The sequence below is a fragment of the Apodemus sylvaticus genome, chromosome 2 (genome assembly GCF_947179515.1).
Source record: "Apodemus sylvaticus chromosome 2, mApoSyl1.1, whole genome shotgun sequence".
In the NCBI taxonomy this organism is placed as follows: domain Eukaryota; kingdom Metazoa; phylum Chordata; class Mammalia; order Rodentia; family Muridae; genus Apodemus; species Apodemus sylvaticus.
Window position 1 is genome coordinate 52795856 of NC_067473.1, and position 26866 is coordinate 52822721.

General features: G+C 41.7%; 1 protein-coding gene across 1 annotated transcript in view; it reads left to right on the top strand.

The window, feature by feature from the left end:
- Positions 1–26866, top strand: part of Snd1 (staphylococcal nuclease and tudor domain containing 1) — a 407737-nt gene that overhangs the window by 235253 nt on the left and 145618 nt on the right. The window contains exon 14 of the mRNA XM_052173319.1: positions 7796–7868. Within this exon, the coding sequence (XP_052029279.1) occupies positions 7796–7868 (73 nt within the window). The remainder of the gene's footprint in view (positions 1–7795; positions 7869–26866) is intronic.

Genomic DNA, 26866 nt, shown 5'->3' on the forward strand with positions numbered 1-26866 from the left:
GCTCACTTTGGAAAGCCCAGCTGCATAGTCTTAGTTGGTCCCCACACCTGCCAGTCTGCACCTGCGACTGTGCTAGGCCTCATTTTCTGAATAGCAGGACCCTGTTGCTTTCTCCAGATGCCTGGGAACTAGTAGAGACCAGAGGAATTGTTTACTGCAGCTATGTTTGGTTCATGCCAAAGTACCGTATTCATCAGCGTGGCCCAAGACCATGAGCGGTGTCGGAGAGAGCGCTTCTCCTCTCTCGTTGTTCTGATTTGTAACCTTTTTGTTGAGATTATTTTCACTTCTTCTTAGTCATCTGTCACAGCTATCATCACAATCAGGTAGTTCTGTGTATTGTTTGCAGTGGTCGGAGCTCTGTGCCTCCCCTGTCAGGCAGATTTCTGCTCATCCCGAGCCCTGGGATTTGAGGGAGATGAATTCGTGGTGCTCTGACAAGGTGCTTCCAGGGGAACCGGCAAACATCAACTAGCTGCCTTTCAGTAACGTTGGCACTGTCCATGTCTCTAATGTGAAGTCTTCTCAGCATTCTCCTAAGGCACTTACTTGCTCATTTTTACGAGGCACACTTTAACTGAACTAGATGGCCTTGTGCTCATGTAGTAATGAAAGCATAGATTTGTGTTAAATGCTATAACAGACATCAAGAACATTATCTATCCTAACTGATCCTCAAAGAGACTGCAGTTTAACTGTACAAAGGAAGACTAGAACTTGAAGCAATGCAGATTGGTCCATTGCTGTTTATAGATCCACACTAACCTAAATGGTAACACACAGATACGCACAGGCACAGGATCACACACATAGATTCTTCCTGGATATAAAATATAGTTCATCCCAAACCCAGCTTTATCCTTAGAATTACAGATATAGTAGCATTTTTCTTTTTTTTTTCTTTAAGCAGAATTTTTTGTTTATATTTTCATTGTTGTAATTTGTAGCATAGTTTTATGTAGCCCAAGCTGACCTCAAACTTGCTACATAGCCAAGGATGACTTCGAACTCCTACTGCCACCACCCAAATGGTAAAATTATTATGCATGAGTCATCTTGCCTAACTGAAACGTGTTATGATGTGGCAAGATGAGGGTTGCAGATGTCTATGTATATGTGTGTACACACATGCACAGGCTACCTTCAGAAGCCAGACGAAGTGGTTGGATCTGCTGGAGCTAGATTGTTTTGAGCCATCTGACTTAAGTGTTGAGAACTGACCTCTGGTCTTCTTCAAGAGCAGTAAGCAGACTTAACCACTGAGCCACCGCCTTGGCTCTCAAGTATATGGATGTTCTTTTCATTTTATAGTGAAGAACCTGGAAGGGCAGATGAGATGGAAGAGAAGCAAAGCTCTAGGGGATATGTATAATTCAAAACATATGTAGAGTGTACCAATGTGTTTGATGAGAGAGAGAGAGAACACAAAGAATATGTTTTGTAGAGTACAGGCAGGTGTGGTGGGACGGGAGGACGTACCTTGGTGTGCCCAAGTTGAGGCATCCCTTCCCCCGAGGTACCAGCCATAGGATGGGTTTAGTATAGAGTAGAGTTTATTTAGCGCATGAGAAGGGAGTAGAGGCAGAGATGCAGGGGTGGGGTGGAGGAGAGGAGAGGCTAGCCAGGAGCACATGGAGAGAGGGAGAAAGAGGTTAGGGAGTCAGGGAACTTAGGAGGGCAAGGAGGGGCCAAACAGGCCCTTTTATAGTAAGCTAGGCCTACCTGGCTTTTGCCAGATAACTGTTGGCCAGAGCCTAGAGGAAATGCTAGAATAGAGTACATAAGAAAAAAAATGGACTTAATTCTGTTAAAGGCTGTGGTTTTGAAACCAGAGGAAAATATAAATTGGGACCACATGGTAGATACTTATTAAAGTAAATTGTAAGAAATAGAAATTTTCCTTTGTATGGTAAGGATATATTAATTGAGAGTACACCACTTCCCTAGCATGCATGACATCCAAGGTTTGTTTGCTACTGCCATCATCATGTCAACAACAGAATTCCTAGTCACTCTCTTTTGGGGACCTAAGTGGGGGAATGGAATGGTGAAGTAGAAGTCATGGTGGTAATATGCAGTAAGGAATCAGTAAACAGCAACAAAAATGGCTGATAAATTTATTTTAAATTTTTGTGTAGTTATCTTGGGCTATACTCTGAATCCAGAGAGTTGTAAAAGGATAAAGTGAACACGGTGAAGAAAGAAGAAAGTGCTTCCTGTAGCAGATGAAACAAGCAGAACTGAGGGCATCTTGGTATCCAATGACCAGAGATAGAAGACAGGGCGGAGACAGTCAAGGGTTCCTGACCATAGTCTCCCCGCTACTGGTCCTCTCTATCAGATGCAGGTTTTGGTTTCCATTAGAATATTGTCTTTAGATCTTTTTATGTGTGACAGTAGCCTCTTTACAAATCTACCAAAAAACTACTGCTCTCTAGGAAAATTCATATAAATACTCAGTAGTATTTGGTCCCCCAGAGGATTAATAGATATTTCTCGTATTCTTGCTAAAGCTCCTATGTATACCTAAAGTAAGAACTCATCGTGTGGCAGTTATCTGATTTCAATAAATACTTATTTATTGAAAAATTTGTAAATTAACAAAATATTTGGTAATACAGCATTTACTTTAGGATTGGCCTGTTAATTGGCCCAGTTTAGAATAATTCTGTAGTACCAACTTTGGCTTTAGTGAAAGCTCATTCTTGGAAATTGTTGTTGTGCACTGTAGCACACAAAGCCTCGGCTTGGTTCCTGTGCATTGAAGGCAAGTAAGGTCCTGTCTCTGGTGTGCCCAGGCACTGTGGCTGATGTTAGCATCACAGCTCTCAGCTGTTTTTGCAAAGGGTTTGCTTTTCCTTTGGAGTGGGGGGACCGTAGCACTAATGTGTGTGGAGGCCTGTTCCACGGAGACCATTCCATTGACTTGCATGGGAATTACCTTCTACACTGTAGCACTAAACAGGCTGATCAGGCCAGGGAGAACCCTAGAAAGCTGTTTCATCCCTCTTCCCCCTTTCTTTTTAAGATTTATTTGTTATCATGTGGTTGCTGAGAATTGAACTCACGATCTCTACTCGCTCCAACCCCACTTGCTCGTTTGCTTGTTCTGACCCAAAGATTTATTTACTGTATGTAATTACACTGTAGCTGTCTTCAGACACACCAGAAAAGGACGTCAGATCTCATTATGGATAGTTGTGAGCCACCATGTGGTTGCTGGGATTTGAACTCAGAACCTTTGGAAGAACAGTCAGTGCTCTTAACTGCTGAACCATCTCTCCAGCCCCCCTCATCCCCTGGTCTCAATGCCAGCTTTCCAAGGTGAGGCTGTAGCTATTAAGGGGAAGCAGCAGAACTTCAGAAGCCAAGAGTTTCACTCCTTGCCTAATGAAAAGGGATATAGAGTGGTGCTTTTTTGGTTTAGTTTGGTTTGGTTTTTTGTTGTTGTTTTGGTTTGGTTTTTGCTTTGTTTTTTTTGTTTGTTTGTTTGTTTTTTGAGACAGGGTTTCACTGTATAGCCCTGGCTGTCCTGGAACTCACTCTGTAGACCAGGCTGGCCTCGAACTCAGAAATCCGCCTTTCTCTGCCTACTGGAGTGCTGGGATTACAGGCATGCGCCACCACCACCTGGCTAGAGTGGTGCTTATAACCTGTATGTAGGGCAAGACCCTGTAGGGCAGTGTCATTGTGCCCTGTGCACTCAGGTGTTTGTGGAAGCAGTTGTGCCATTGACCCATGTACTGCCAGTATCCGATACATAGTGTTCCTGGAGATAACTAGAGAGAGCAACACTGAGAGGTGCCATCGGGACAGCACACATGGCTTTTAGCTGAGCATGGCTCTTCGTGACTTCATATATGCAATGTCCTGTAGTTGGTCCTGGTATGTGTTCTTATAGACATGAAGTAGGTTTGGCCCACCTCAGACCAGTCCCCACAGATTCACAAATCTCTCTTGCTTTATGGCTCGTGTCCCATGTACTTCCTGGATGACACCTGAGTAGCTACCTACTGTGAATTGTCAGTTTCTTTTTCATTGTTAAGATCTGACAAAGGGAACAATTTTAGGGTTGTTCAATTTTTTTTAAGAGAGAGAGAGAGGGGGGGGGGAGAGAGAGAAAGAGAGAGAGAGAGAGAGAGAGAGAGAAAGAGAGAGAGAGAGAGAGAGAGAGAGAGTGTGTGTGTGTCTTATCATGCTGACCAAGTTATTCTTGAGCTCCTGGGCTCCGCCTCCCTTGTAGCTGGGCATACCAGCCCCAGTCTTATAGGAATCAGGGAATTTGGTGTTCTACCTCAAAAAGTTCTTGCTTCAATGGATGCATAATATAATGCTGTTATTGGTCTTTAGTGTTAGTAAGAATATTCATATGAATTATAATTTGGAACTGGTTATGCTGTCAACATTGGGAGAAAAAAAATTCAATTTACTATCTTAGTTGACACCAAACAGAAAATGACAACCATATTGGTCTGGAAACATTCAGCTTGAGTTTTTTTCTGTTTGTGCAGGGATAGCACGTTTACTGTAATAAGTATATATGGTCTTATATGGGCTTGATTACAGAAAGTAATATTCTCTAAATAATGAAAAGCAGGCCCCACCCTCTGTTACTGGACACTGTCACTGTTTGAACGAGCTAAACTTGATCTAATTTAACCATCATAGCTTAAGTATAAGCCGGCCTATCTGAAGATGTTCAGTATGAATGCCTGGATCCAGGGCATGCCTGAGATTCACTTCTAGGAACAGAGTGGAATCGTATTGTTAGGACTTGGGCTTAAAGAACTGTCTTGTTTTCAGTGTTACTTGTACAGTGTTGTTCACATTTTCTATTTTCACTTTGGTAGCTGCATGTCTCTCCTGGTTAAGTCCCAGGTCTAGGACCCCATAAAGAAATCATCATTGGAGCTTACTCTATACCTCACTACTTTTTGCCTGGCTTTCTGATTTACTTTTCAAGCCCCTTGTGGTTTGCTTCATATGTATGAGTTGTTTTCTAGTCCAGGAAAGTCTACCAGTTCAGCAGCCCTTTAACATGTTTATTTATTTTGATGGTTCTTCAGCCTCCTGGTGCCCTGGTGAATGTTGAGAAAGCTCAGAACCCTCACCTTGTCTTACCTCCTGGGGTGAGGAGCACCTGTGTTGGTTTGCAAGGCCTTCTAATGGCTGATTCACTGAATTTACAGTGGCCAAATCAGGAGTCTGTTGTTGGTAGGGGAGGTTGTGGAAATGGGGCTTTAGGAAATAGAAGAGACTCATTTATGGCTTCTAGTTTCTGTCTAAATCTTCATGTTCTGTTAGTTGCAAATCCTAAGAACTGGGCACAGTCCTTCCATGGCAGTCAATCCTAGTCAGTGACCATCAACAGAGTCCTGAAGGGTAACAGACTCATCTGAAGGTTCCCACTATCCATTTGCAATTGAATTCAACTGAAGAATAACCTTGGAATTCAAGGAACTTTGAAATGCTGTCTGAGTTGCAAGTCAGATCGGTGTGCCTGTGATTCTTTTTTTCTTGCTAACTATCTATTATCCTTAGTGTCGAGTGGAAAGTAGACTGTCCATATGACTTCCCAGAGGGTATAAGGAATATACAGTCTAGAGGAGTCTATTGGCCAGTGTGATGGATATACTGATGAGCTGTAGCAACAGGCTTGCTTGCTTTATCCACCAACTGAAAGATATCAGTGGAGGAAGAAAGTAGGGAGAGAAATCTTGGGAGGTTCCAGTTGGGCCATCATGTAATATGGAGGAAGTTGCATGTCTACTCTTGGGTTCTTAGCCTTTTAATAAAAATATGAAGAACAGGCTCAAACAGAAATGCAAGAAGAATTTACGAGGGTTTAAAAGAAAAACCACACAGTAGGCAAACTGATTCTTGCAGCTGCCCAGAGGAGGTGAGGGGAAAAAGTAAGCCAAAGAGATCAGCCCAGTGGCAGGGAGTTGAGCCTTAAAAAAGAATAAGGAAGCTCAAAGCATTAGGGAATTTCAAAGCATACTTGGACTCTGGACAGCATCCAAAAGCAAAGGAAAGGAAAAAAGAAAAAAAAATAGTTAAGTCCTTTTGAGTCAGGACTCAGTAGGTCAAACAGACCCTGCCAAACCAAACCACTTGGCAACTCCTAAGGACTACACTAGAGGATGGGAATACTAGAAAGGGGAAGTACTTTATCTAAGGTGAACCTGCCTCCCTGGGGGTGGTCCCCTAGTCAGGTGCTTGACCTGTCCAACTAAATAAAGTCTCAGGAGGAAACAGGGCATCTTTCCTAGAGGTAGATCCCATTCTTTACTATAACATGTGCTATAACATGTAACCTGAGCTCTGTTCTTTGGGCCCACATGATAGGATAAGAAGACCTACTTCCCAAGTTGCCATTTGACCTCTGAAGGCGTACATGAACATAAATTTTTAATAGGTTATTTACCCCAAATAGGGAGGATACCCACAAACCACAGAAAGACTGCCGCCTAAGTCCTTGTTGGTAAACCTGTTAGTTTATTGGGGGTTTACAGGGGCCATTCAAAAACAGCTACACGCCCAGGAATTCCCTTATGCAGATTTACAGGCACTGTACCACTCTCCCACAGGCACTATGCCATTCACTCACAGGAAGCTTTACCACTCACGAGTCCCCTCCCCCCCTTAGAAACTGTTCACTGGTGGAAACAGCCATACCAAACGAGAAAAGCTTTGGTCTGTTGTTTTTGAAAAGCATTTCAAGTCAGACAGGTAAGTAACAGGTGACCAGGGATGGCAGAGGGGCTCGCTAAAGCACCAGCTGCATGTAAAAAGTGTGGCTAGTCTAAGTGGTACTGGGCAGGGCCTCTCTGACTTGCTTTGTTGAGGTTAGGTTAAAGGCTTGTGACACTGAGAATAACCTCTTTAGAGGTACTGCCACCACTTCAGTATAGGCCCAAGGAGGAAGTGTGACTAAGCCTCCATGCATACACCTCTGGTCCTGTTCTACTGACTTTCTTTAGAACCTGGAAACCCTACAAAGGCTAGAGTGGGGACCTCTCTGGACCTTTATTGTCCTGAGGTCTGAAGCTGACAGTAGCCACATGGGCCTTTTCTAGTAGTGGAAGAGCTTAATAACTTAGCCAACCAACTGTGACCCAAGGCTCTTCTGTGTCACCAGTGACTACACCCAGTAGTTTTGGGTAGTTAAGAGGTAGGCGATGGGTACCAACTCATGGTCAAATATATGAATTCAAGAGTTACCTGTGCAATCCTGTTGTTGCCACCGCACAGCTAATTGGAATGAAGCTTAATATCGGTTATATAGTACTCTCTAATTGCCCCACCCCATGGCATTTCAGTACAGTATTGCTTCATTCCATGCAGTTTATCTTTTTTACCTGGGAGAAACTTATTTCCATTAGAATTGGAACACTAGCTACATATTTTGCATTTAAAATGTTTCATGTGATTAAGCACTGAAACATTATTACTTATGCTTCTTAGGAGTGTGAGCTTCCAACCGATTCTTCCTTTGTGCCCAGAACAATGCCTTTAATTTGGAAACAAGTAAGGGAGTTCTCTGATTACCAAGCACACAGTTAGCTGGGCCTGGCAGCCAAGTACTGGTGACTGGGCTGGACAGAAGAGCATCTTACACTCTTCCCTTCAGCTGCTTCTCCTCACAATCTGGCTGCTCAGTGGTGTACACCGGGGGTTGTGTAGTGGCACATCCCATGCCAACCGTCTGCGCTCCTTTCCCCACACCTTCAGCCTCAGACTCTTCCCTGGTATGGCTTTTATCTTAATGGATTTTTCTCTTCTGTCCTTACAGAGCTATTAAGAATGGCAAAGGATTGCACAGCAAGAAGGAAGTGCCCATCCACCGAGTTGCAGACATTTCTGGGGTGAGTAGTGGCCTTGAATCCAACTGTGGGGTCAGCCTCCAAGAGCCTGTGTGTTTCTTAGTCACTAAAGAACACCGTTTATCTGTTTTCTATAGCGCTGTGCTTTTTAAGCCCTAAATGTGAATGTGAATTTTGCAGGGTATGTTTAAGGCATGTGTAGTAATTCTGGTTTACATTGTGGAAAGGGTAATTTAAAGGCCCATCCAGTTTCTTTACCTGAGCTGTCTCTATGTTGCTTCTTCGTTATTAACTGTTATGAATTTAGAAGTTACTTTATACTTCCTCATTGTACTGAAGTAAAATTAGCTCTTTGGTTTTATTAATACCTATTTTATAATGTGAATGAGAAGTCTTCATGTTAAAAGGTCAAATGTAGGTTATAAGAGAAAGTCTAAGAATTACTTGTGACTTCTTAATGAGTTCTTCGCAGCTTGTCTATTACTGGAACAGAACAGAGGAATATGTGAACATCCTTAGAGATAATAAATAAAGACAATATATAGAAGAATCAGTGAGCTCCCAGCAGGCTCTGTTCCTAGCAACATTTTGCAGTAAAGACTTGACCTTGCTAAGGTCTCTTCTGACTGAGCAGTATCCTCCTCTTTGAGGATTTCTTGTAGAATACTTTGTGACTGCCTACTATGTGTAGGAACTGTTCTCGGTACTATGAATAAAGCAATGGAGGAAGAAACAGAGACAGACCCTGCATTCAAGTTAGAAAGAGAAAACAGAGCCAGCTGTCTTCTATGAAGAGAAGCACTGCTGGCTAAGAGGCGGCAAATGATGCCAGTGTTGACTTCACTCTGGTGACCGGGAAAGGCACCCAGGATGCCAACTCCTGTAGGAAGGCCAAGCAGGAGATTGGTGTGTGCCATAGATGAGGATCACATTGTATCAGGAACTGAAGGAGAAAGGACCTGTGATTCTGACCACAGACACACAAGGAATGTGCCTTGGACCTCAAGATGACAAAACCAATGTAAACAAATTCTTGCTCAGCCTGGGTCCAAGCAGGGCAGAACTGGAGTGCAATGCCTTCTCCTTATGTCACGTTTACACGCCTGCTCACAGCCTTTCCTCTTGTTCCTCTTGTAGCTTATGAAAATCTGTCTGGCCAGATCTCCCATGTGTGGGTGCCCTCATACCCTGTTAGAAACAATCGGACATCTGAGCTTTTCTTTGAATATAACTCGTTAGCCTAGGCAGCAGATTAAACAGGGTCGCCTACTTTCCCTGAGCCTAGGAGTCAGCCTCAAGGTTGGGGTCTCTCGTACTTAGGTAAGATTCAATGATACATGTGTGTTTGTGGCTTAGAATTTTGAGAAGAAGAAACTTCCTGGTAATGTCTGTTCACTAGAGTCTGCAGTGCATCTGCTCAGGCGAGTGTTGCCAGGGATGATGTGTCCAGCATGTGGCTATTCATTCTCTTTTCTCTGTGGCTTAGCCTGCTGGGTTTTTCTGGCATACATGTTATTAATTTCTATAGGTGTGTGCTGTGGTATTCTCAACAATATTTTTCTTAATGTTCTTTTGCTGAAGAGTTTGGTATAATCATGAGGCAATTTGTTCAGCTCCAGGGAAAGAAAATTTGTAAAACAGAATGGAGGCTCCTCTACAAGTGGACCATCTGCCTATGGAAATGTTTATGTAAAGCTGACCTTGGGAAACCATGTCATTAAAAATTGAAAACAAATTTTAAACAAATTACTAACACACACTAGTATGAGCTGTCCCGCCCCTCCCCCCCACATATAAACAAAAGACCAACTTGAGGCTGGGTTCTCCTGGCGGCCCAAGGGCACACTTGGCCTAAGGAGGCTAGTAAGGTACAGGTGTGCGGCCGGCCATGGTTTTCCTCTTAGGACCCCAGAGGTCAGGAAATCTTCAGTGCTGCCTCTCCCTCTTATGGACTCTCTCTGACCCTGCTGCTTCTGGTGTTTCTTAACTGGTTAGTTGCTAGTATAGGTATCAGCAGTGCTTGTGCAAACTTGCCTTCATTTTTAACATAATCATGATTAATATTATTATTCCTAACCTACCAACTCACCCTTAAACTGTGTCTCATTTTTGTACCTCTTTTTATTCTCTTTCTGTGTGGAAAAAAATGGATTGCTCTTAAGTTATTTAAAAATAAATGCCAGTTGAATGTCCCTCAGTGACCACATAAATAAAAGAGGAAAGCTTGAGCGGGTGGACAGACTGGAAGTGAAAAGCTATTCAATTTAAATAGATGTCAGATATGACCTTGTCTGCCTGGATCACAAATTAGTCAGCTAAGACTGTAATTTTTTTGTGCCCTGTGTAATAGAAGAGGTTTGTCTTTCCGCTTCTCACCTCCCTGTCCCTCCATCACAGTGTTAAGTGTGAGTATGGACTGGGTGCCCTTGTGTCATTTAAGTGAGATGTATGGGTTTTCTGCTCCCTAGAGCATGCTGGCAATTCTGCTGTCTGAGGGACAGGTAGGCATATAGGGTCATGGGCAAGCAGTGTGCAGCTGATGGAAAATAGACCCCGAGTAATGACAGTATAATGTACACTTATATAATAGCTTCATAAAATAATCTTAATCTCTTTTAAATTTTCAGCTGTGCCCCCCCTCCATTGCCCCATACTGACTCTCCCTACAGTTTCAGGTCATGATAAATGGAAGATTTTGTTGAGCTGACAGTGTATGCACTATGATGCCAAAATAATTTACTGAGAACTGTTACTTCTGCATAATTCTTCCCTCTATTCTCCTCCCACCACAATGCATATCTTTGGAGAAAAAAAAAGAGATAGGAATAAGTACACACTCTGTGTCTAAAAGACACTCGAGATGTTCTCTGCAGAAGATGTCCTGTCGTAACTGTGAGGCAAATAGCCTGTCAGTTTTGTCCCAGAGCTCCTCCTTTAAAAATTAAGTCTGTACCCATTCTTCCTATCTTCCCTTGGGTTTTAGTTGGCCCAGGCCAAGGATAAGATACATTAAAATACTTTCTTATGGAGATTTAGCAAAAACAAAACAAAATAAAAGGGTTTTTTCTTGACTGAATTCCTGGTGGGAAGTAAGATCTAGGCCTGGGAGTGAGAGATGAGGGACTTCTTAGGAAGTGCGTCTCTAGCCTGGTGTATTCTAAGGAGCAGATCTTCCTTTAGGAATGGTAGGTATGGTTAGCATTAAGTTGAGTCTGTTGTAAGATAAGTAGATTACCTGTGTGATATCAATTGGACACCTATCTGTTTCTTTTGCATTTATTTTCAGGCACTGTCTCTTACACAAATGTATTTTCTCATTTTCTTATTCTCCAGGTATAGAGAGTAGACTTTCATGAGCATAAGCCATTTACTTTTCTGTAATTTGGTTTTCTTTTGGGGCAAGATTCCCTTGAAGTAAGTCCAGCCACAAATTTGCCTGGTCTGGTTCTAGATTGCTCTTGGCTTGGGGGAAGTTCTGTTATGAGTGCCCCATTCACACATCTATGCCTCCATTTTCAGCGAGTTTAGTTGTTTCCTCATCCTGCCTCTCCCCTTCCTTTGCTACTGTAAAAAAGTTGGGCTTTGCGTATCAGTAAAATATACCACTGTTCTTTATCTTAGGTGTATTATTGGTTTTGCTTTAGCCTGTTCTGCAATAAATACAGTGTTCTGTAGATAGAGTGTAGAATAGGTAACAAAATGGGGCTGGAGCACGGCTAACTGTTGTTCTGGTAGATGAGACAAGCAAATTAGGATTCAAAATTGAAAGATTGCGAGTTTCCCACTCCTCTAGGGCAGCCGGCACTGTGAGTACACTTTGCTTCCTCTGCCTCTATCTCTTCCTCTCCCATCTGTGCGATAGGAGTTATAATGAGTCTGGGGTGTGTATTTGAGACTTTCTCTCCTGTCTTCTCTGGTCTCTTTGTTATGATGCTTGAGGAATTTTAATGATCGTGTATTGTTGATTGCTGACTCTAAGAGTGGCCAGAGCCTGTGCCAAAACCCTCTTCAGTCATGTTTCCTCTAGCTCTACTGCTGGGCGCCATGTTTGCTGTCCTGAGCTACTGCACTGTCTAGTCCATGTTCTCTCAGGCAAGCATGTTGTGTTCCCCAAAGTTGGAGCCTTGGTCAGAATCTGTGGTGGTGACAATATTCAGGTCTCCTTCCTGGCTTTCTGGCACCTTTGCTTCATTTGACGGGTCAAGTTCTTCCTCACGTAAGAGAAGATACTGCTTTCTCTGTTCTCATCTGTCTTGAAACTGTTGGCCTGCAGTATGCAGCTAATTGACTTGGGTTCTCCCCACACAAAAAACATGCCCCACAGCTCTGCAGCACTCCTCGGAATCTCTAATGGCAGGGGCACTGCTAGATTAGCAGCCTCTCCCAGGCTGCAGAGGTCTGAGGCGTTCTGATTTATTTTGTTTTGAAATGGAACCTCACTGTGTAGCCCAGTCTGGCCTTGGCATCTCCTGCTTCAGCAAGGCTGCTAAGATTATATGCGTGCACTACCATGTGTAGTTTCTCTGTCTTTACTGTTTCCTTGATCTTTTTTATTTCTTTCCTTTTCTCCCCTTCTACTTTCTCTTTCATTTCCCTTTCTCTAACTCTGCCCCCAATATCTCTATAGAAAAGTTGGATATCATCAAGAAGACATTGATTGTGGCAGAAAGTCGGAGTTAGTTGCCCTCACACTCATGGTGGGAGGGCAGTGTTCTATTGGTTTGATAGAGGAGGGAAGGTTCACTTCTAGAGCCACATGAGTCCTGAGGGCCTAATACCCCCCCCACCCCCCCCCACACACACACCTTAATTTGGTTCCCCAGAATTTCAGGAAAGCATTTATGGTTTCCATGAGAACTTTCCCAGGATTTTATTTCAGCATTGATACAGTCAGTGGTGGTTGTGTTTAAGTACTTCTTACAGAGTTTTAATACATTTTTTTGACTGAGTTTTATTTCTTTTGTGTTCTTTATACAATGTAGGGCACCAAATTTAGGACATGGTCTCTGGCTTTTATTTAGTTTTGAGTATCAGGAAAATTGTTCAAGACTTTGAAATAAGGAGGAAGATTACTGAGTGTACTTTCTATAGAATGCTGGACAGAGCCTTATAAGCTGTTTTGTGGTGATGCAATTCTGTGAGTTTTGCTTTGTGGATTTTCCTGGTCTGCTTTGCACCTTTGTAGCTTGAGAAGATGGCTTGTGAAGGGCCGATTGTGGTGTGTGTAAGTCCTGAAGACATGTCCTTTAGAGACACAGTTGATCTCTGCTGTGAGAGAAATGTGTTCAGATTTGACATTTTCACTCTATATTTTCATAAAGTAATACTTAGAACATTTTCTTCAGCATTCCTAGTGACCCAGCTCTTTACTTTCCTCTCAATCTTTCCTTCATCAATAAATGGGTTAAAATGAAGTTTTAAAGTATCTGACCTCATAATGTTTGTTTGGACTGCCATTTTATTCATTGTGAGATTTACCAGGTGGGGGTCTAGAGATCAAAGACAAGGCTAAATGTTCTGCCACTAAGCTAAGTCTCAGGCCTTGGGATATCTGAATCGGGCTCTTGCTTGGTAGCCCAGGCTGCCTTGAATTATGGCATCCTCTTGCCTCTCTCTTTAGCAATGGAATATATAGGCATGCTCCACTATGCCAGGCACTCATTGGCTGGCTTTTGTTGGTAGAAAATCCAGGTTCCACAGCAGTTAAGATTAGGGATATAAAGCCTGGACTTTGAAGGCAAGGTGCGCTATCTTGACCATTAATTGGGTGTGTCTTGACTCTGCTGTTTAATACCTCTGAAGAAATGCTGGGTCAAGTGACCAGCCTGAAAGGTAGATCACTATTAGAGACAGGACACTTTGTTACCTCGTATGAGGAAGACCTTTTCATCCCTGTGTACTCATAAACCTTGATACTGTGTTTCTGCTGTGAATTGTGATAGAGAAAAGATCTCTGCTATGATTGATAGATGGATAGATGGATGGGTGGATAGATGGACGGACCTTTTCTCATGCTCCCTCTGACTTCTTGTTTAACTGTGACTTTACATAGGAGTACATGTGAATGAACTCCATAGTGTCAGGGTCTGTCCAAGTTTGCTGTCTTGCAACAACAACCTAGGAAATTTCGGCTGTGGTTCATCTTGTAGCTTACAATCAATAGTGAAAGCATGCTATGGTAACTAGAGGCAGGAACTGAAGCAGAAACCAAGGGGGATGTTGCTTCCTGCCCTCCTTTCATGGCTCCATCAGCTAGGTGTTTGTCATGCAGCCCCAGGATGACCTGTCCACGGGTGGCACAGTCCCCATGGAACGTCTCAGCCCAGCACCCTATAACTATCATTAATCAAGAAGAAGCCCAGCACAAATTTGTCTGTTGGCAAATCCCTAATAAAGGAATTTTCGCAATTTTTCCTTCTTTGGAGATGGCTCTGGTTTATGTCATGTTGGCAAGAAACTCACCAGCACAGGGTCCTAGATCCCATTTCAATAAACAAAGCTATAACCTTTCTTTTGTCCAAAGAAAGTAGCAAGAAAATTGAGAGAGTCCAGGGGCATTTTCCTTGAAGCAGATGTTCTTTTTTTCTAAGAGAAGTGCTTATGCACATGGATTCTGCTGTCACTGGTTCATGTTCTTTCACTCTCCCCTTTTCTGAACACATGGATATTGCTCTGTGATTCTATATCAGGAATCAAGATTGGTTAAATGATCCCAACATGGCAAAAGCAAATGAAAGTTAGAGTGTGCACTAATGTGCCTGGTTCCTGGTGCTGTGTGTGACTGACTGGGTTGTCTGCTGCATCTCTCCCAAGCCCACAGTGATGTGATAAGCCCTGAAGTTTCTCTGTGCTGTTCTGGCTCCACTCTTGCTTTGTCATCGTAACTGCTTAGCCCTAGACTGAACCCTTTCTGTCCTGTGGCTATTGCTTATGTAAACATTTCAAAGTAAGTCATTTTACTAACATAGACATTCTGCTTGCTTGTATTTCAAGCCTTTATTTAGCATGTTTCTAAGATTCCCTACAGAGTGTGTCTCACAGAATTTTGGAAACTCTGCAATGTTGACATGTAGATATTCTTGATTAGAGCTTGGGGTACCTCTGACATGCCCAATGCTTATGGCTCTCCTCTTCAGAAAGTGGTGTTCTCAGGAGGAAGTTAGAGAAGTAGATATGGAAGTGCCTGAGAGCATAAGCTGTTAGCAAGGTGTCTGATTTGGAGAAAGACCTGTGCTGGGTGCACTGCTGCAGAGTAAGTGGGTGCTCCCTCACCGCCAGTCAGGCCTGGCTACTTTCTGTTGGGACATATTTACCTAACCCACAGTTTAGTGCTCTCATTTGGGGACTTGCCTGCATTCCCTCTTCATCACATCTAGAGGGCAAGTTCTTTTCTGAGTGTTGTCTCCGCCCCTGAGGAACAGGTTCTTCCCACCCTTTGTTTATGTCCCTTTGCATCCATCCTGCCCTCTGATCATGCCCTTTTTTAGCATTGACAAATCATACAGTGATCTTGTATATGTTGATAAATAGGTAACTTTTCAACTTGTTTAGAGATATTCTCCTTATTAGCTTCTAGATCCCTAAGAGGAATTAATTACTTTTATATTTATTTACAGTGCCTTATTTAGATTTGATATGTCAAGTAATGCACCTCAGGGGGTGAACTTATATTTGAAAAAAATTAATGCTGGCTCTGTAAGTTCAGAGTTAACTACTGGTTATCAACTCGGCGGCTTGTACAGAGATGCACAGAAGTGTGTGCTGGTAGGATGGAGCCAGCATGCAGCATAAGGCTCTCATCTCAGTTCATTGAAATTCAAGTCAGGAGTCCATTACTTCTTACTTTGTTACCTTGAAGAAGGAATTAGTGTTTCTGTGAGCTTTCCGGTCTATAAAATGGGTATGGTGTGGCACTTGATCTCTTAGCTTGTGCTGTAGTTAGTTGTATGATTTCACACATGGATATATTCTGAACAATTGGCAGGACAAGAGCTCAGCTGAGACCAGTGCTTAGTACCTTATGTTGATTGTCATGACTGAGTTGCTTAGCGTCAGGCACACAGGAGGTCGTCTGAGTGACACATGTCATCATCTGTAGTATTTCTCTTTCAAACTCCTTTTCCAACTGAAGTTCAAAACCACTCCTCCTCAAGCTCGCTAACCATTACCTTATCTCTCTCTTGATGTCAAATGTGTTCCATCTTGGGCTTTTTCCCTGTATGCATTTCTCATGTAAAATCAGTGGTGAACAATTAAACTAGATACATTTAGTAAAAGCTTTTTAAATACCAGACACAGGGCTGGATATTGAGGATTGAACTAGACAAATGTATTCTTTATGGAGACACGTAGTTGATTATATAATTATTGTGGGAATTGGAGCAGAGTCCCGTGAGTACATACTATTGACCACAGTTTATTCAAGCTGGCCTGCCAAGGAAGCAGTGGCTGGACCTAGAGTTGTGCTGTGGAGGCAGAAAGGGAAATGGATCTAGATCATGTAAGGGACAAAGAGAACTAGGCAGAAAATGAGGGGTCAGGGCGGGGGGCTTAAGTCAGCTGACATGCACAAACAATGTGCTGAAGGTCACAAAGAACTCTGTGGAAGTATGCTTTTTCCCATATGACAGACTTCGACAGACTAGATTTGAGAATGAAATTTCTGAACATGTTAAGCATGCATGAACCATTCAGTGGTTTGAAAATTATTGGATGTATAGATGCTTATGTGCGTAATTGCCTCAAATCCTTTTAAAATTAAATTCTACTTTAACATTATTATGATGCATGTATGATAAGTATGAGTATAGGTGGGTGCTACATAATGTGGAAGTCAAAGGACAATGTTTTGGAGTTCTTTCTCTCCTATAATGGATTCTGGAAATTAAATTACCCACTGAGTCATCACACCATTTCCCCATATACATTAAACAAATATGTATTTTTATTTGAGGCAGTGTCTCATTATGTAGCCCTATTTGGCCTGGAACTTACTATGTAGAGCAGGCTGGCCTGGAATTGCAGAGTTCTGCCTGCCTCTGCCTCTAAAGCACTAGGATTGAAGATATGCATTACCATAACTTCCTTTAAATTAATTATTAATTTTTAATGTATCTGAGATTTCTGTGTATTTTTTAGCTACATGGGGTGGTCAGAGGACTTTGTTCAGAAGTTGGACCACTCTTTCCATGAATTCCAAGTATCTGTCTCAGTATAGACAAGCATTTCTGCCCTCAAGCCATCCCACTGGCTCCACACAGCACATTAAGACCAATCCCTAGGCCTTGGGCCTTTTTTCTCAAATATAAAGGTCATATAACAGTATGAGGGAGTTGCTGGCAAAGGAAATTGAAAAGCTTGTTGCCCAAGAGACAGTTAAAAAAGTGTCACTACACAAGTGCTGTTCCTCTGTTACGTTAGATGAAGACCTAAGACCTACTCAGTGGGTAGTTTGGCACCATGTTCTTAGTTTGTGTAGGGTAGCAGGAGCAGTGTGGTGGTGGAGGTGGTGGCGGCAGAAGTCAGAAATCAACCCACCCGGATTAGCAGAAGAGCTACATACTTTCCAGCATGTGATAATGGTGTCTGTGCAGTCTGAATGTTGAAACCTCTGAGAGCTCCTAAAGTGTCCTGACAGAGAGGATGGGAGCTCCGTGCTTGAACACAATGCCAAAACACATTTCATTTGCATCACTCTGTCAGTGAGCGTTTCACTGATCAGCAGGTCGTCAATATAGTCCACGTGTAGTTTACCTCAGTACTTGAACTGAAAGCTACAGGATGAGGCTAGGAGTAAGTGCTTCATACAGCTTCAGGAAGAGTCTGTAACTCCAGAACAAAAGATCTCCACTAACCTGCCATGAAGACGGTTTTTCTGTAGAGGTTGCCTCTTTGCCTTGTAAGCTTCTTATCAGTTGTTCCCACTTGTGTGTGGGAGCCTGCGTTGTGGAGCAAGGCTTTGAGGTGTTTGACAGCGTGCTGTTGCCTTACTAGGCACACACTTTACCTCAAATTCTCAAACCAGTCTGATATGTGAGCTTTGTTTATTGTGTACCGTTCTGACTTTGAACCATAATTATCTACGTAAAGTCTTGGTCCCTTTGAAGAAGGACTCCTAAGTCTGTTGTCTGTACTGGGAAAGACTCTATGTACAGCCCTTTGATTGAGTCAAAACAAATTCCGCACCAGCTCCCAGTGATGTTTTCCACATCATTTACAGACCAGTCAACATCAAAAGTATTTGTCTCAAAAGATAAAGAACAAATTTATCACAGAGGGCTCCAGAGCTAGAGGGACGGTTATCTGACCTAACTGATTTGTGAGTTTATCTGGGCAAAGCAGAATTAGTCTTGAATGTTAATAAATAAATAGGAAAACCTTTTTTCCTTACATAGAAAAACTTTGTTTTTAACTAAATCTACTATAAGCAGATGAAAGAAGAAAAAAAATCATCTGTACCTCCGTGCTGGAAAGATATTAGTTAATCTTTAGATTAACTAATTAGATTGTACCCCTCCCCCACCCCATTTCTTTTACTTTTTTGAAGTTTGTAAGGTCTTGTCTGAGCAGAGACTGGATGTCTCTGCTTGAGGGAGTCTTCTCTTTTCCGTCCACTTTGTGGGCCCCAGGGATTGAAATCAGACATTAAGCCTGTATCCATTGAGTCACCTATCAGCTTTTTTTTTTTTTTTTTCCTTAATGATAGCTGTTCTGACTGAAGTGAGATATGGACGCTTGATGTAGTTTTAGTTTGTATTTTCCTGATAGTTAAGAACATTTGTTTATCTGTCTCTGTGTGTGTGTGTGTGTGTGTGTGTTTAGTGGCCATTTGTTTTTTATATTTTGACCACTGTTTGAAGGACTCCAATTGCTCAGAAAATAAAACCAGGAATTAACAAATAGGATTAAATGAAATTAAAAATTTCTACATACTATTGGAAATAATTGAGTGGCCAGACTGATGTTAGAATGGGAGGAAATCTTGACTAAACCTCCTCCAGGATTAATACCTAAGATGTATTTTATCTCAGCCGTACAATCAGTTCCTAGAAGAGGACATAGGATGGGTTGGGCAGGTGGATGGCTTAAAATGTTATATTGTAATTGCCTTAATCTACCTCTTGAAGTTGTATTTAAGGATGGTATGAGTATATGTGTATATGTGTGTTATCAGTCATAAATAACCTTTAAATCATAGTCTTTAATTTTTAAAGCATTATCAACCACAAAACAGAAAGCTAGGTCAAAAGAATAGCATATTTTATCATTGTGGAAAGCTATTGAGTAAAATAAGTGGGTTTTTAATTTGATACATTTTGAGTCATTCAAAATATTACCTTCTGGTTTCCTTAATAAGTTTCTACCATAATGGTTGTCATTTGTCTGCATATCAAGGAAACTAGAGCTTCTTCTTCCAAATTGTATAATTATCTATTTTTTTGTTAACTCTAAAAACATCAGACTTTGGGAAGTACCAATTAAATATAATAAACATGCTTTTGCTTAACATTATGGGACCATTGAATACTTTATGTTTGTCCTCAGTATTTGGGATTCTGCATCTCTTCAGTCAGTCATCTCCATGAAGGAAATATTTAGGGAAAAATGCATTTGTCTCCATCTAATAGCTAGTTGATACTTACTTAAGGTTTTTGAATTTTGTGTTGTAGATTACTGACATTTTTTCTCTTTTTCTGAAGTTCTTGTCTGGAGTAGAATTTTGCCTGACATCAATTTCCATGCCCCTGAGTTCTTGATTTGCCCATGAAATGAAAATGTGTGCTTCATCATACCATTTTAAATTCTTTTCTCTGCACATTTCATTTTAATTATCTCTTGAGCCATTTTCTGATTCTGTGATACATTCTTACCTCTAACCTATAGAGACATTGGAAGTAATAAAAATCTGTCCAAAACTTTTAAAGAAAAATACTTTACACTTGTATGTTATTTTCTAATCCAGTCTTGTAATAGATATCCAGATATAGCCTCTGGCTGATGCACTTTGTTCTATATCCTAGTGTCACATGCCAGACCTACACTGTTTATAGGTCACACTCATGCCTTACTCTTGAAGACACCATTGTGTCTCCATAAAACTTACTTGTGCAGGATTTGCTGCTGTAGGCCTTTAGTCTCAGCACTGGGAGACAGAGGCAGGCAGAGCTCTATGATTTTTGAGGTCAGCCTGGTCAAGATAAAAGTTCCAGGCCAGCAAAGGCAGCATGATGACATCAGACCAAATAAATAAATAAACAAATAAATATTCATTGCATGATGCTTAGATAAGAAGCAAAAGAATGGTTAAAAGTATAAGCCTTTGGGTTTCCCAGGTGGCTGTGTGCGCTTTTTCTCAGTACTGCCTCATCAGTTTAAAGGTTTATTTGGATAAATGAGGCATTTACACTAACAGATTACATCTATTTAATCAGCAAATAAATGTTTCTCCTAGTTTGTTATGCTCTTCCTATAAACATTTTTTGCCATATATGTTGGTATTTCTGAACCAGAAAACAAATTGCCATGTCTCCTGCCTATTTCTAGAGTAATTGCCATTGTTTTATAATAAAATAACTTTCCTGTACATCATAAAGGAAATTTACATCATAAAGCATTCAGCACTACCAAAAGTATAATGTGTTGCTACACTATTGAAGAATGAAAGGGATTTATTACTGATTTGAGGCTATCTTAGAGGAGGCTATAAGATAGTCTTTCTCCTGAATAGAAATATAAAAGCAATACTGTGTATTTATTTACCTGACCTCAGAGATAAGACGTTTTCTATGAGAAGTTTGAAGAGATTTTTTTTTTTCAGTAGAAGAAAGTAGAACAAGAAAGTGGAAGGCATGGATCTGAGAGGAAACCACATTCCAGGAAAAAGCATGAAGGAGTTTCTAGGGTCTCGATGAGGGAAAGGTTGGCAGACCCCATGCGGAGGCCTGCAGCAGGGTTGGAGATCCCATGGATAGAGGCTCTCCAAAGAGACAACAATTTGTGTGGTTTCCTAGGGCAAAACCATAACAATCAATTGAAGCAAAAGTTATAGAAGTATGCTATTGAGAAATTAAGAATACTGGCAAGCAGGAAAAGAAGGAGGAAGACAGTTTGGGATGATCTGGGAAGAGAACAAGAAAATATGGGTCTGTGGAAGAATTTTCTGGATACATGAATTTGCGAGATAGCTTTACCCTGGCTGTACAGGTTAGCTGGTCTTGGGAAGAACCTGATTTGGCAACCTTAGCTTTGCATGAATGACTACACTGCACCCTTATTAGAAAATGAGGGTTGAAGGCAGGAAGAGAACAAGTCAGAATATGCGTTTATTTATTGTAAATCGGGTTATGTTGTCATCCTTTTTATATGACGCACGCATACCATCTTCAGTTTAAATACCTAACTTCGCTTATTTATGGCCGGGCGGTGGTGGCGCACGCCTGTAATCCCAGCACTCTGGGAGGCAGAGACAGGTGGATTTCTGAGTTTGAGGCCAGCCTGATCTACAGAGTGAGTTCCAGGACAGCCAGGGCTATACAGAGAAACCCTGTTTCGAAAAAACCAAATCCAAAAAACAAAAAAAACAAAAACAAAAGCTTATTTATATGTAGAATATGGTGAGTGCATTATATTTCCTGTTGATGATAAAATGCAGATTTTACCACTAAAAGGCAATAACTCCATTTCTAAAGGTTAAATTAAATGATTCTCACAGCTTATTCTGAGCTGGTTAAATTTGGGAAACTAAAAGTCATTCAATAAAAAAGCAATCTCTAAGCCTGTGTAGAATTTTCTTTTGTTTTAGAATTATTATTTTATTCATGCTAAGTCATATCAACTGATTTTGTTTCCAGGTTGGTATTAGGACTTAGTAAAACCTTTTCTCTTTTTACCCTGTTCCTCATGCCCCCCGAAAAGCTTTTTACAGCTTTGCTGAGAAGGTGCATATGTGACACACAGCAAGTGTTTGGGGGTTGGGGACCACAGTCTGCCTGTGCATCCCAGGACCTAACCCACATGATTGGCTTGACAACAAGCACTTTCCCTTTTGTACCTTTTTTGTGTTTTGTTTAAGACAAGTTCGTGTAGCTCAAGCCGGCTCCAAACTCCCCAGGTGAAGCTGGCCTTGAACTCCCTGCATTACCGCCCGTGGCTGGGATTATAGCATAGACTGCATCGGCTGAACCACTGTTCCGTATTTGAACAGTGCACATCCTCTCTAGTTTGCTGAGCCTGGCATTTGTTCCCCTGCTTTCTTTTAGCAGTTGCCTAAGAGCTGAAACTTCCTTATGCAACTTTGGAAAAAACTGGTAAGATTGTTTCCCCTAGTCCCCTAACCCTTTTCTGGTTAAAAGTTTTAAAGTGCTTTAGTACAGTCAATTTTTCATTATATTAAAGTAATTCATATAAAAGATAACTACTGAGCTAATAGTTTCGAACTTGTCATTTTTTTCCTACTTAATGATAAGTTAGTTGGCTAGGGTAAAAGTTGTCTTGAATTTTAAATTGAGGAAACGCATTCTTCATACTCTGGTTATTTTTACCTTTTAAATTTTAAAATATATGCAGCTAAAATATATTATCTTCAGCATATAATTCTGTGAGCTTTGACAAATGAGCCCGCTCACTTTTTCCCTTTTGAAAACTGGTCTCCTGAACCCCAAGCTGGCCTTGAGCTCATGAAATAGCCAAGAGTGGTAGTCTTACACAAACAATGGCAAATTTTATGTGGTCCAGGGCATAGAACCCAGAGCCTCATGCGTATTAGACAAGCATTCTACCAACCTGGCCCAATCCTCAGGTTCATACCCATCCTGGCTTGACACAAGCTAGAATCATCAGAGAGGAAGGAGCCTCAATCGAGAGAATGCCTGTACAGCATTTTCTTAATTGGTGGTTGATGTGAGAGGGTCCAGCCCATTGTGGATGATATCACCCCGGGCTGATCGTTCTGAGTTCTAAAAGTAAGCAAGTTGAGCAAGCCAGTAAGCACCACCCTCCATGGCATACACTGCACCCTTATTAGAACCTGCCTCCAGGTTCCTGCTCTGTTTGAGTTCCTGTCCTGACTTCCTTCATTAATGGACTATATAAGCCCATAAACTCTTTCCTCCCCAACTTGCTTTTTGGTCACAGTGTTTCATCACAGCAATGATAGCCCTAAGAAAGTGCCTGCTGTGCTTTTACCATTCCTACAACATAGAACTATTACATGTTGTGGGGTGTGCAAGTGATTTATCCCAAAAGAATTGTTAGGCCATTCTTCATTTTAAGTGGTTCTTCAAAGTCCAGGACATACCCTGTGCCTGTTACCTGGCCTGTCTGAGACCGTTGTGCTTGTCAGTCAGCAAAATGACCCTTATCTTCCTAGTATTCACCAGATCCTCCTTTCTTTTTGGCATTATACATGAGAGAGAGTTCCCATGTCAGCTGGATCAGCCAAATGGAATCATTTATAGATGCCTGTTATTTGTGGCACTTCTGAAATAGGTGTGTCTGCAAAGCCACCAAGGATTTAGTTCCTCCTTATTTGGAAGAGAGGTCTTGCTGGAATTAAGGTGTCTGCCTTGTCCTGGTCCCAGTGGCTAGCACTCCATTCAGACTGCTCTTGTCTTTTGTCTGTCCTTAGCTTGCAGATTCCATTTGGACATTTGGTTTAGCTAATTAAGATGTATTCCTTTAATAACAGATGAAGGTATAAAAATTATAACTTCAAGAGATCCACAAATAAGAAGGCAGATTTCTTCCAGCTGGTGTTCCTACTAATGGGCAGAGGTGGAACCCGGGCCCAGACAACCACTTCTCTGCTCTGACTTGTGGTTAGCCTGAGTGATGTGTTGTGCCAGCTAAGCCAACAGCATGAGGTGATGTAAGCCAGACATCACTTAATGAGAGATTATTGATGACCTAGATTCAGTACCTTTATAAAAACATGGTAGAATGCTGTTTTCTTCTGAGTGTTTTTCTCTGTGACTCTCTTCTGTTTCCTTTATCCCTGTTAAATGTGCTGCTCACCAAAATTTGCATACACACATACCAGACCCCTCGCACACACTTACTGTGAAATATTAATAACTAGCGGGAGATGTTGGCTTCAGAGTTCTAAGTTCTTTCTGAAGTGTATCCCCAGGTGTCCTCTCCACCAGAGTCCCCTTCATTCCAAGCGATTAGTGTGCAGTACAGTTGGCTCCTCACAGAACCAGAAACCCAAGAACTAACCAGCCTATGGAAGGGAGGAAGAGTGTGCAGTGATGAGTGGTGGTTTTGTCTTTGGGTAGAGGATGTAGCTGTGATTTGTCTTCTGTGCCACTGCAGAAGTACTTTGCCTATTCTGTACAGCTCTGCCGAGATAGATTCACAGTAGTCTCTAATGTGAAAATACACGTTTGCTTCAGTGTCCTTAGAGATCAGCTCTGATCTCCATTCTTATCTGTCTGTCCTCTTGTTTCACTTACTATGCATTATGATTAGTTGGCCCTGAGAGGCCAGTAACACAACCAGTTCATGCCGGGGGAAGAGACATTCTAAAGTAGGGAAAATATCTGTGGTGCTTCCACGAAGTCTCCTTGGGCCCGATGATTTCTTCACCACTGAGCTTCCAGGTGCTGATCAAGGATGTCTATATTAACAGGGTCACTTATGTGTGTAATTTGGTCTGCCTCAAGGTTATTCTTTGATGTTAATGGAAAGGTGATTGTGGTGATGGGAATTCATTGGTGAGCTTCCTTCTTAACACTTCCCATTTGAGGCTTGCACATGATAATCCCAAGTGTTACCTGGTAACTAATAGGCTTATGCTCTTCCCATTTCCCTGTGCACTTTTGAGTGCTGTGATGTTTCATGTATGGGGATTTTAGGGGGAAGATGATAGGTTTTCTTTTTGCTAAGGTCAGGAGCATGTGAACAGTTTCATGAACCTATAGTTTCTGTAAGCTGTGTTCTCTAGGACCAGTGCCCCTGACTGTCCAACTGCTACGCCAATAGCCCCTGGCCTGGCCTGTTCTCTAGGATTCCATTTCATCACCCTCTTACTTCCAACCAACTATATCACCCTCCCAGACCTGGTAATTGCAAAAATCATTTAAAAAAGAGATAAACTAGTTGTTTTCACAGGAAGGTACTTTGTTGGGTTTGGTTTGCTTTGGTGTGATCTGGGTTTTAAGGCAGTTTGGTTTATCCTGGGCTGTTCTCCAACTCACTGAGTAGCTAAGGATAACCTGAAACTTCTGACTCCTGCTTCAGCTCCCCAGGGCCAGAATGGATGACAGGCATGCATCTCTGCTCCCACATTGTGTGGTCCTGGGGACTGGGCCCAGGCCAGCACTCCACAGCTCAACCACATCCTAGCCCTGTTCATTGTTTTCTGGAGACAGGGTCTCCTCTAGCCTGATCTTGCTGCTCCTTCTCCTAAGTGCTAGGATCACATGCATGTACCACTGTGCCTCACCCAGGAAAGTACTTCTCAGGGAAGAGTTGGCGGCCCAGCTGTTCAGATGGATTTTGTATAGCCACAGAGAGATGTGGTAGAAGGCTGTCAAAGGCCACTTGACAGCAAGCCTGATGACCTAAGCTCAGTTTCCAGAACCCACCTAGTGGAAGAAGAGAACCAACTACAAAGAGATGTCCTTTGGCCCGCACATGAATGTAACGCATTCCTACAGTAAATAAATGTTTTTAAAAAAGAAAGATGTGATGTTTCCACATTAGAAAGATTAGGCCTAAACCAGAACAGAACAGATTGTGAGTCAATAATTAAGATGTGTTTATATCCTTTCACTCTCTTTAAGGAGAATCTTTCTTGGGGGTCATTCTAAATCCTGTTGCTCTAAATTTGAGGTATAGACACTAACTGCTTTGAAATGAAGTCACCCCAGGAACATTTGTTGCATCATTACTTTCTCAAGTTCAAGGTGTATTGAGGAGGAGGAATCATTCCGTAAAGAGATGCCATCTACAATAGCAGGTTAAATGTGGCTAATGCAACCTCACATTCACTCTTCTGAGAGAACAGAAAAATGCTGGTGCAGCACCGGTAATGTGAAAACTAGCAGTGCAACCACAAGGAAAGTGCCTGCCCAGAACTGCTTCTATATTATTTACACCAACGGAGGAGAGTATTGCTATCAATAACAGAGCCATGCCTAATTTATCTGCGTACATTCTCTTGAGTCCATGTAGTACCACAGAACTATGGCAATTCTATAGATTCCCAGTTCTTTCATGAGTAAGCTATCTCATGGAATACTTGAGGATGACAGTCTACCCATCTAAGTTTAAGTAGATAACATTGCCTTGAAATGAGCATTTGGTGCTATATATCTCAATATATAATCCTGAGATTTTTTAATGTCTTCTTTAAAAAACAAACTCAGGGGATTACATTTTTTTGTGAAGAAATCTTTGATTATTACCAAATTTGAGTGAGTTGTGCTTCTGTGCTATTGGGAAGGGACTCAACCTATTGTGTTAATGGCATCTCTGAACCTTACCACTGGGTTAGCCTAAAGATCTGATTGCATTTCGAACTTTGCTGGAGGCTGGCTTCGGTTATTGTTCATTTCTTGTAATCAACTTTTATCTTGTTTACCTTTTCTTTACCTTTCTCTGATTAGCCCTAAACATCACCGTGTGGCCCAAATACTTACCCATGCTTGTATAAGCTCCTTGAAAGGCAACTTACCTAGCCACATTCAGTCCGTTTTGTTGTAATATACTCTGAATTCCTAAGATAATTTTTACATCTAAATTATCTGGAGTGATTTATAGGTACATCATCTGAGGAAAGTTACCAATATTCTGTACTGTTCTTTTCATCTGAGTCACAGAAATAAGCGAGTTTTCCTGTTGAAAAGGAGCATGCTAAGCAAAGATATGCTCCCCATAACAAGGAAAGACAGACACCGTCCTGTGGCTGTGACTGAGATTCCAAAGAGCTGACATCTCTTGGTTATTACAGTCAATTTAATTGACTTCATAAGATCCTTTTTACTTAAAATGCTGTCGGCTTGGATGAAGTCTCCATTCTTCCTCTTAATGGGTGTTCC